Raw genomic sequence first — 10,746 nt, forward strand, 5'->3', positions numbered from 1 at the left:
CGCCGGCAGGCCCAGCGGCGGGAGGGGCGCCCCGGGCTGCGGCGGGCCCCCGGGAGCGGGCGGCACGTCCTTGTGGCAGCGGCGGTGGCGGATGAGGCTGGACACGTGGTTGTAGGTGCGGCCGCAGACGCCGCACTCGTAGGGCCGCTCGCCTGAGTGCACCAGCATGTGCTGCACCAGGTGCGAGGACTGCTTGAAGGACTTCTGACACACGCCGCAGGGGAAGCGCCGCTCCATCAGGTACTTGAGCCTCCGGAAGTAGCCCTTGTCGTCCTTGGCCGGGTCGCAGGCCGCCGCCCCTGCGGCGGGCCCCGGAGGGGTCTGTGAGGGGGCGGGAAGCGGCCCCGGGGTCCCGGTGGGAGAGGCCAGCCCCGGGGTCACCCCCGGCCCGGTCGCGGGCCCTCCGCGTTTCAGGTTCCCAAAAAGGTGCTGGTGTCCAGACAGGTCGACGATGCCCCACTGCGGGGCGGGGAAGGCAGCATCAAATAGGGGGGGCGGAGGGGGCCCGAAGGCGGGCGGCAGGGGCGGGTCGGGCTTCTTGGCCTGCGAGGAGGACGACGACGAGGACGACGACGACGAGGACGACGACGAGGAGGACGAGGACGAGGACGGCGCCTCCGCCTTGGGTTTGAAGGTCGCCTGAGGCGGGTAGTCGTACTGGGGCGGAGGGGGCTGGGGCGGGGGCTGGGGCGGCGGCCCGGGGGCGCAGGGCAGGGCGGCCACCGCCTTGGCGTGCTCCCCGTACAGTTCCATGGGCTCGAAGCGCTGGTGGTTGAGGAACTCCAGAAAGTCGAAGGGGTAGCTCTGGAAGTGAACCCCGTCCTCGCCCCCTATGCCGCTGCCCCCACCGCCCCCGGCGGCACCGCCCGCTGCGTTTGCCTCCATCTCGGGCGGGGTGGGCGACGGCAGACCCTGTGGAGAAGAGGAGAGGGCTGAGGAAAGGGGACCGGGCGCCGGACGTCAGGGCCATCTGCCGGAGCCACAGTCTGCCTCCCAGCCTTGCTCCTCTCGGCCCCCCCCCCCGCCCCTCCAGCGCACAGGGCAGCCCCCCTCCTGGCTCTAGCGCACCACAGACGCCTGCTCAGCCGTCCACCTCCTTGCTGGGGCCCCTCTGCTCCTGCCCTCCCATCCCTTCCACGTTCCCGTTGTTTCTGGGGTCTTCCCACATCCTTTCTCCCCATCCCCCAGGCCCTCAGCTCCGCACCCCCAATCTAATTCTCCCAGCACCCCTTGCCTCTGGTGGCAGTCCCCTTACAAACTCTTGGGTATCAGCACCGTGTCCTACCCCCCTCTCCAAAACACACACACACACACACACACACACACACACACACACACACACGAGCCCCGTTCTCAATCCCCTCAGGTTTTGCCTCTAAAACGACAAGAGGGTGGACTCTAGAGCTCAAGTGCCAGATAGGAATCTGAGGCCCACCACATTCCAGCTGTGTGACCACAGGCAAGTTCCTGAACCTCTCTGTGCCCGGATTTCCACATCTACGAACAGAGGTGACAAAGCACACCCCTCCTGCTCGGGGTCGATGTGAGGCTCCAGCAAGCAAATAGCAGGCCTTCGGGTGGAGGCTTCCTGGCACTTTGCAAGCATGCGGTAAGTGGTATTATATCGATACCCTCTCAGCACTAGCAGTAGACAAAGTCAAGACAGACCAAGAGAACTGGGATGAAATCAGTGTTGGGGAGGGCCGTGTTCTTTTACTACAAGGTGTTTGCCTGGAAGAAGCAAGTTACACCGGGAGGCCTGGCACGGAGAAGGCAGCCTGACGCAGCAGGAAACAGGTGGGCACTGCACCTGGGCAGACCTGGGTTCACATTCCCTCTCCTTCCCGAACCTCGCTTTCTCCATTTCTACAAGGAGGCGGTAACCCCTAGGCTGCAGGGGGAATTTAGGGAGCTCACTCTGCACGGAAGGAAACATTATGTGTACCTTCGGTGACATCACACACCTGGGGGACCCCGACAGCAGATGCCTAGGGGGTGCAGGTCTCCATCCTCACCCCAGGTGGGGATTTCCCTGCCTCCTGTGCAATGGCAGTCAGTCTCTGGGCACCGCCTTTACAGTATTTGTCATCCCAGAAGGCAGGTGTCCATGTCTGCGCCCCGGCCCCCACCAAAACCTCAGCTCCTACAATGGACTTTTGAACCTGAGCCACCCAGGGGGCCCGGGAAACACCTCCACCAAGTCCGCGGACAGTCAGTGGGAGAAGAGCCCCCAAGGTGTAGCATGCTTCTTGTCCATAATCCCTGGCCCATGGGGGCCTGGCTCTGTGCCCACAACAGGGGTCAGCGATGCCTACCAAGGCCAGGGCCCATCTGCCCCCAGCCAGCCAGCTGGCTCTCTCCTCTCCACAGGTGAAAGGTGAGTGTCTCCTCCACTCCTCCGCCAAGAGGTCGGTATTTTTAGCCTCTAGCTCTGGGTGTCCTTGGACGAGACTCAACATCCCATGCCCTTCACACCCCCTCTGGTTAATTTGCTCTTCAGAAGGAACAAAGGCATGGCTGCAGTGGTGGTGGGAGCCTGTGGGGGAAACCTAAACCCAGGAGACCGGGAGAGTGGGCTGGGTGGGCAGAAAGCACATGGTAGAGAAGTGCAAGGGGCAGGGGAAGGAGGTGTCTTAGGGAAGAAACCACCGCCCTGGCTTGCCTCCATCAGGGTACGTATTAATAACAGGTAATGTTGACTGGGCATTTCCTACAAGCCCAGTGTGCTCCCAGCACATTATATATATTAACTCAATCCCCCCAAAATCTATGAGACTATGACATAGGGACTATTGTCCCCATTTGACAAAACAGAAGCAAAGAGAAGTCAAGTAAATTGCCCAAGGTCACAGAGCAAGTCTGCGGCTCAGCCTCCCCACTTCCCCCACCAGGCTGTTTGTTTCCTAAGGTGGACAAAGGTGGGGTGGACTGTGGGGCCTGGAGCCTTACTGGGGGGTGTTACCTAGGTGATGGGAGTTTATGTAGGGGGCTGGGTGGGAGGGGAAGGGGGTGTCTGTCTTGAACGGATGGAGCAGTGATGTGGTGAGTCTATTCCTCAGATCTCAAGGTTCAGTCCGGTGCCTGCTTCAGGTCCCTGTTCAGATGTCCTCTCCATCCTACCCAATCCTCCCTAACCCCTCATCTTGCTGCATTTTCTCATCACTGTCACTGCCACCACTTGCTGTGTGTATTTCTTTGACTGTGTGTTTACTGTCTGGCATCCCCACCTAACAGAATAAGGATTTGGTCCGTCTTGTTTGCCGCTGTGCCCCCAGCACCGAGCACAGCACCCAGTATGGTGTGGTTGTTTGATAAGTATTTGCTGATATATGGGACTTAAACAGCACCCTCCTAAATCACCAGCAGACCCACCAAGAAACCACAAGAAACAAGGAACCCCGGATGAATAAATATGAAAACACAACGTACCAAAACTTAGAGAAGATGCAGCCAAAGTAGGGCTCAGAGGTAAACTGATAGCCTATACTGATAAGTGTTTGTTAAATGAGCAAAGGAACAAGACTGAGCTGACCAGAACCCCCTGAGGGAGGGAGGGGGACGTTTAGCAGACATGGAGTTGACACGGGGTGGAGGTCCCCAGAAGAAGGAATTCAAGGGCGGTGATGTTGTAAGGAGGGACCCAAAGGCGAGTGGGAAGATGTGAAGGGCTACTGCTGTGAAGAGCAGGGAGGAGCACTGGGGGATGGAAGTGATCAGGCTCCCAGTATTTCCACTGGGAAATAAGAGGCATTTCCTCTTTCAGGGGATCCCAGCCTTAAATCGGTGTCTTTCTAAGGGGAGACGCATCCTATGGAGAGAAGCATGATGGGGGCATGTCCCAAGGGGACAGCAACTGCACTCGTAATCATAACAGCTCATGTTTGTGTTTATTGTTCAACCAGTTTGAGGTGCAGCATCGTGAGGCCTCACGATGGTCCTGTACTGTTATCAGCTCCATTTTGTAAGTGGGAAAACTGAGAAAGGGGGGGTCATTTCCCCAAGGCCACATAGCCAGTCAAGGGGAAAGTAGGTATTAGATTCCAAATCTCTCTGATACCAGGACCTGTGGGCCATTCTGCTACAACAGGTTCGACTTGGGATGAAGCTGTACTCTGTTAATAACAGTAACGTGGACACACGTACCGCGTAGTGTGAAGTGCTTTCTACCTGCCTAGTGCTCTTCTAAATCCTTCAACGAATCTTCCTACTGAGTCAAGAAGATGGTGACCACTATCAACTCTGTTTCACAGAGGAAGAGACTGAGGGCCAGAGACATAAATTCATCTCCTAATGTCACACCAGTAACAAGCCGTGGCAGAGCCAGGAATAGGAGGCAGGCAGCAGGGCTCCAGAGTGCGTGCTGTTACCCACTACAGCATGCTGTCTTTCAACATTCTCTCTCCAAAATAAAGGAAGGTCCCCCACTCTGCCTTATACTAGAAATACACTTCGCCGCACCCACTGCCTTGATACCCGAGCCCAGAACCAGCCACCAGGATCTTCTGAATGCTAATAAGCACTGTACTACGTATCTCATGTGGTTTGTCTCCAACTTCATAACACACTCATCAGATAAGCATTACTATTATTCTCATTTAACAGACGGGAGGACTAAGGCCAAACCACGTCCCTCCTCTGTTCAAACCCTGCAATGACACCCATCCCACTTAAAGTCAAAGTCTCTATGATGACCTACGTACCCTCCATGGCCACCTGGCTGCTCCTCCAACATGCCAGCATTCCTACCCCAGGGCCCTTGCACTGGCTGTTGCTTCTGTCTGGAATCCTCTGATTGCTATCTCTATACCTCTCTCTCCCTCACCTCTTTCACACCTCTGCCCAAAGGCTGTCTCCTCAGTGAGGCTCTCCATGGCCCCTGTAACCTGTCATCCACACCAACATTCCGGCTCTTCCCAGCCTGCTTTGTTTCTGTCCTTACCTGTCAGCATCACCCGATAAACCACATATTCTGCTTGTCTTGTTGTTGCTGGCCTCCCCCTCTAGAAGGTGGGCTCCATACAGGCAACGATTTTTACCTGTTTTGTTCACTGTTCTATCCCAGGACCTAGAACAGTGCCTGTCTCCAAAAATATTTATGAAATAAGTGAATGAATGAGGCTAGGAAAAGAGGGAGTGGTTTGCTCAGAGATATGAACACAGTGGAATCCTGGACTCACCCTCTTAAACACTTCACTCTTGGGGGCAGCTGGTAAGAGCAGCCCCCGGTTGGCCACAGTTGTCCAGGAGGGTCGGGATTTACACAGAGGTGTGTGTGTGGCTTTGGGGGGCGACAAGATGACAATGGGAATCTTTTGAAGAAGGCCTTTTTGCCACCCTCTTCTGTGACCATACCCTGATCCTGCTGTATTTTATACACACACACACACACACACACACACACACATTTTGTTTTTTAATTGTCCCATCAGTTAGCATATGCGCTCCATGAGGGCAAGGGTTTTTGTCTGTTTGGTTCTCTGCTGCATCCCCCATGTGTAACAGGTCCTCATCAAACACTTGAACAAATGAACGAATGAACAAATGAAGAACAGTATGGGCTTGGTAGAGCTGACAAAGGCGAGAAAATTGATCACAGTGCCCTTATCCCCAATGCCCTAAGACATCAAACCCTCTCCCTCTTGTTCTCTTCCTCTGCTCTAACCTCACTGGCTTCCCTGGTACTCCTCCACTCACCATGATCACGGCCACCTCAGGACCTTTGCGCTTGCTATTCTCGCTGCCTGAAACCGTCCACCCAGATCTCTACATGGCTAAGTCACCTCTGCTAATTCAGTTTTCACCTCTGAGATAAACCATCGGGCTCTGGGAGAACCCAGAAAACAGGATTTATCTTATTCGTTCACTTGTGTTTGAACTCTCTCAAGTAGACCGTAAAACCCACAAAATGAAAGACCATGTGTATCTCTCTCCTTCACCACTGTATGCCCTGTACCTAGAACAGTGAATGAATGAATGAATGAATGAATGAATGAATGAACACATGCCTGGGGAAAAAAAGAGGTCAGGCCATAGTAAAGATGGGGGTCTTCTCTAGGGCGTCCAGGAGGATGAAATGAAGCTGGGTGCGAAGCGGGAGAGGTTAACGCCACAGAAAGAGGTGGTCTGAGAGGGAGAGGCTCACTGTGGGGCACTGCGCTGTGGGAGGACTGGGGACAGGACTGGGGACCTGGCTTGGGGAGAGGAGGGAGGCACAGCAGAAGTGTTTCATTGGAGCCTGGAGCTAAACAGGCAGCTGTTTCCACCTGAATGGGGAGAGGATGTGGGTGTGAGAGCAGAACTCTAGAGGGAGCTAGCTGTTCTATGGGGGGGGTTTTAAGGCAGTGGGTGGGGGGGGAGGGTTGAAAGGGGTATTCTCAACCACTACGGTACCGGGTCGGGGGGGGGGGGTGGCAGAAGAAAAGAAAAAAGGTATTTTTTGCTGCAGACCAGAATGGAAAGTATTTTTACATCGGGAGGCGGGGCGGGGGGGGGGGGGAGTGGAAATGTGGGAGAATTGGGGGCTGTTGTGTGTGGACAGAGATAAGAGGGGCAGTTCTGCAGCGAAGCACTAATGCAACACTCTTTGGAGGCAGCCTATAGGGAATACTAACGGAGGGTTCACGGGCAGCTGCCCTCCATGAAGGAAGGCAGCGCTGGTGGCATTTGGGGGGCTGTCCTGGAGGCAGCAATGACGAGGGTTACGCAGAAGCGATCCTATGAGAAAGCATTCACGGGGGCCCTGGCAGCAGTTTAAGGGATCGCCACAAATAAGGACGCTTTGGCAGCCGTCCTGCCTGGGGGCGTTAATGGGGCAGATGTCTGGAAGGGTCTTATGGGGGAGCAGTGACTGGGGGGACCCCTGGCGAGGGCCCGGCGGGAGAGGCACTGACGGGGACGTTCTGGGGACCAGAGCGGGCCAGGGCGGGACCCCCCGCCCCCGTTGCCCCCGGGTCCCCGGGCCACGCGCCCCGTCACTCACCGGCGCAGGGGTCTCCGCCGGGAGGAGGCCGAGGAGGCGGAGGAGGCGCCGCCGCTCCGGGGAGACCCGAGGGCCCGACCGGAAGTGCCGCCCCCTCCCCCTCCCCGGCAGCCCCGCGCCGCCCGCCTGCCCGCCCGCCCGGAAGCGGAAGTCGCGCCCGTCTCCGAGGCGCCGGCGTGGAGAAGCGGAAAGAAGAGGCGGTGGCGGCGACCGGGAAAGAGAAGTGCGCCTGCGCACTGGCTCGGGGACGCGGACGGGGAGAGCCTAGGCCGCTTCCGGTAGGCGAGCTAAGCAACGTGCGCCTGCGCCCTGAGCCCCCGCCGCCTAGGGCACGGCCCACATGCTCCGGACATCCGGTTAAGCCACGCCCCTCGCGTAAATCTGGCGTGTAAGCCCCGCCCCCATTCTGAACCACGCCCATTTTAAAACTTAATTATTCAAGCCCCGCCCACTGCCTTAAAATCCATCCTCCTCGCCCAGCACCCACGATTTTTCTCCTGTTTTTACCCACTTCCAAGTCCCCAAGAACTCCACCTATCTCCCCTCAGCCCCGCCCACAGCCCAACACTCTTCTAGCAGTGCCCCCCAGAGGTTTTTAGGCTGCACCAAGCTCCCTGTGTTAGCCCAGCCCCTTCCTAGTAAGCACCCTTCGTCTCAGGCACTTCCCTTCCTTAGTCCTATTTAGGTACCCCCTTCTGTCACCTGTGCCTGAATAACAGTCATGCCCCCCTCACAGCACCTTCTCTTCACAGTTACATCCCGTCTGTCCCAACACCTTGCTCTCCTGCAGTTCCCCCTTGAAACGTCTTCTCTCAGATAAACCCTATTCATATGGCCTCTAAACCGTTTCCACCTTCTGCCTGCCAACCCTTAAACCAAGTCAAGCCCCACCCTTGTTCTCAACACCTGCCCCCTAAACCCCGCCCACAATGCTCGTCAGCCTCACCCCTTAGCCCCAACCCCGCCCCGTTTCCCTAGCCCCGCCCCCTCCTGGCCACACCTCTTATCTAAGTAAGCCTTACCAAAGTTGTCAATTCTGCTCACAACCCTCAACTCGGTTTTTCCTTAGTGTCAGGACAAAGTGATGGAGCAAAGTAGTGGGGGCAGAATTTCCAAGAATATGGCTGGGATGGGGGATGGGGACCTAGATCACATTTGCACAGAGGTTCAATGTTTTACTTAGAGTGGATATTTACAGGGAGCACTTTGCGGTCTGCTGGAGCTGGGAGAGGGGGCAAAGCCTTCCTCCAAGCCAGCCCATAGTGGCAAGCTAACAAGGCACCTGGTACCATCACTGAATACACACAGGAAGCCAGCAGGCAGATATTTATTTCCAAGGCCCCTGCCTCCAGGGGCCTGTCAGTCCGGGGGAGGGTGGCGGAAGGCAGCAGGACCCAGGAGTTTAGGTCCTCACCCTCAACCCCCTCCCACAACGGGAAGACCACCAGGTATGAGGGCGTCCCGGCCTTCCTGCCCAGGCTCAGCACCAGCTGAACGCCCAGCTCTAAACCTGGCCTGGGGACAGGTGGCCCAGGGTGTGGGTCAAGCCAGCTCTTTGCCCTCCGGCTCCTCCACCCCCTCTTCAGCCCCTGCCGTAGCCGGAATGCCCTCGTCGTCCCACGGTGGTTCGGGCCCTGGGTCCGGGGAACACAGGGGTGCCCCCATGGCCTCGGGGTGCTTGCGTTTGGCATGGCGCCGGAGCGTGTTGGCCTCCGTGAAGCGCAGCCGGCAGACAGGGCACTGGTAGGGGCGCTCCCCGGAGTGGACACGGTGGTGGTGGGCCAGCTCACCCGCCTCGCGGAAGCGACGAGGACAGAGTGGGCAGCGGAAGGGCCGCAGGCCGGCATGGATGTTGCAGTGCCGCCGCAGGTGGCTGGACCGCTTGAAGGTCTTGCCGCAATCCTTGCACTCGTGCGGCTTCAGCTCTGAGTGCGAGATGCTGTGGCGTTCCAGGTCGGAGAGGTAGGGGAAGGCCCGCAGGCACACCGGGCAGAAGTGCGGGGCCTTCTTGGGGCCGGAGCCCTCAGGCAAACCAGACGCTGACCCCTCAGAGACTGTATAGGGCACACCCTGATCATCGATCAACAGGAGGTCGCTGCCACCGCCGCTGCCCACAGGGGCTGTCACCCCCTGTGCCAGCGGGGGCTCCTGCCCTGACTTGGGGGGGCGGCCCCGCTTGCGAGGGAGGGCGGCCTTGAGCGTCCGATTCGAGGAGGTGGCCCCCCCAGGGCGCCGGCCTCGGCGGCCCCGGGGAACAGGAGGAGGTAAGGCCAGAGGTTTCTCTTCCTCCCCGGGCAAAGGCGAAGGCAACGGGTCTGGGCTGGGGGTGTCCATTGAGCAGTGGGGGGCTTGGGTCTGGGCACTGGAGCCGGGCTAAGAGGAGAGAGGGGGCAGCCGTCAGTGCAGGGAGGGTCCGAGTCACCCCTTGTCCCCCAACACCTCGCCCATCCCTTGGTCTGAGTCTCTCGACCTGGGCATGGCCAACATTCAGCTGGACAGTTATAGCTACACTGGTGGGTAAAATAGCAAGATAATTCCAACCATTTGGTAAAAAGACACCACCTTTAGCCACACAGGTGTCTCCTAAGCCTCCCTCACCCCCTTCCTAGAAGTTCAGAGTCATGTTGAATCAAAATAAAGGAAAATCTTCATAGGAGGATAGGATAGAGTCCAACTAAGGGTATGGGCCAGTATTGCGATCCTCAAAACAAAGAGCCCATCAAACCTGAGCCATGGAGGCCCAGAAATGTTTTGTCCCGCTTCTGTTTGGCAAAGTGGGAGGAGTGTGGGAGTTCAGGACTGGGAGAAGACAGGGACTGGTGGTCCCAGGTGATGTTTGGCCCCAAGTCGTGGGTGAAGAAATATATGGGAACTGTTAAGGCTCCCAACTCACAGGGTCTGGGTTCAACTCCTGAGTCTGTCACTCACTCTCTGTGTGGTCTGGGGCAATTATTTCTCTGAGCCTCCGTTAAGCCTTTCGCAAAATAGGACGAATAGGTCATCTTACTCGCACAGACATGGCATGAGGATAATACACATAAAGTGCTCAGTGCACAGAAGTGCCTAGAAGATATCAGCTAGGCACTCACTGACAGCTAAGCCCCACGCCAACTTTCTGAATAATGGTACATCACCCCCATTTTGCAGCTGGGGAAACAGAGGCACAGGAAAGCCTGGTCAGTTGCCCAAGCCCTCTCTGCAAACAAGAGCGGGATCGGGACTCGAACTAGATCTCCAGGACCCCAAAGGCGCAGGGAGTGAGAAGAAATGCACCCAAGGAGACAAGGGGATACCATAGGGTTCCTTACACCTGGGTTAGATCCAGCTCTGCCATTAATTAACAAATGACTTTGCTTCTCTGGGCCAGTTTCCACCTCTGTAAAATGGCTATAGCAAGTTGTCAGTCGGTAATAGTAAGCACTCAGTAAACTACCATCACCACCATGACCTCCATCGACAGAGCATGGGACCATGAGACTAGGGTGTAATTAAGGCGAGAGTGAGGAAGGAAGAGGTGCAGTTAGCAGCTGGGGCTGCAGGTGCCACTGGAACAGGCACATACATTGAAGGCCAGAGAGGGGCCACCACTTTTCCACGATCACATGGTTCGCTCCGGTAGGAAGGCCTGGACTAGAACCGGGGTCTCCGGAACAGGGGCCTCGCCCCTTGCCCCTCTGTCACCCCCGTGCAGGCACGCGCCCGGCGGCCCGAGCGCGCGGGGCGGGCCCTGCGGGGGCGGCGGCCAATGAGCGGCGCGCGGGCCGCGG

General features: G+C 57.4%; 2 protein-coding genes across 2 annotated transcripts in view; both read right to left on the reverse strand.

The window, feature by feature from the left end:
• Nucleotides 1-6,341, reverse strand: part of ZNF865 (zinc finger protein 865) — a 10,639-nt gene extending 4,298 nt beyond the window's left edge. Inside the window, exons 1-2 of the mRNA XM_040465196.1 lie at nt 6,188-6,341; nt 4-912 (exon numbers count right to left, since the gene is read on the reverse strand). Of these exons, the coding sequence (XP_040321130.1) occupies nt 4-912; nt 6,188-6,229 (951 nt within the window). The 5' untranslated portion in view covers nt 6,230-6,341. The remainder of the gene's footprint in view (nt 1-3; nt 913-6,187) is intronic.
• Nucleotides 6,342-8,290: 1,949 nt separating this feature from the next.
• ZNF524 (zinc finger protein 524) overlaps nt 8,291-10,746 on the reverse strand; it is a 3,126-nt gene continuing 670 nt past the window's right edge. Inside the window, exon 2 of the mRNA XM_040465173.1 lies at nt 8,291-9,352. Within this exon, the coding sequence (XP_040321107.1) occupies nt 8,522-9,313 (792 nt within the window). The 5' untranslated portion in view covers nt 9,314-9,352 and the 3' untranslated portion in view covers nt 8,291-8,521. The remainder of the gene's footprint in view (nt 9,353-10,746) is intronic.

Source organism: Herpailurus yagouaroundi, unplaced genomic scaffold (genome assembly GCF_014898765.1).
Source record: "Herpailurus yagouaroundi ecotype Mexico unplaced genomic scaffold, PumYag 557, whole genome shotgun sequence".
NCBI classification, from domain to species: domain Eukaryota; kingdom Metazoa; phylum Chordata; class Mammalia; order Carnivora; family Felidae; genus Herpailurus; species Herpailurus yagouaroundi.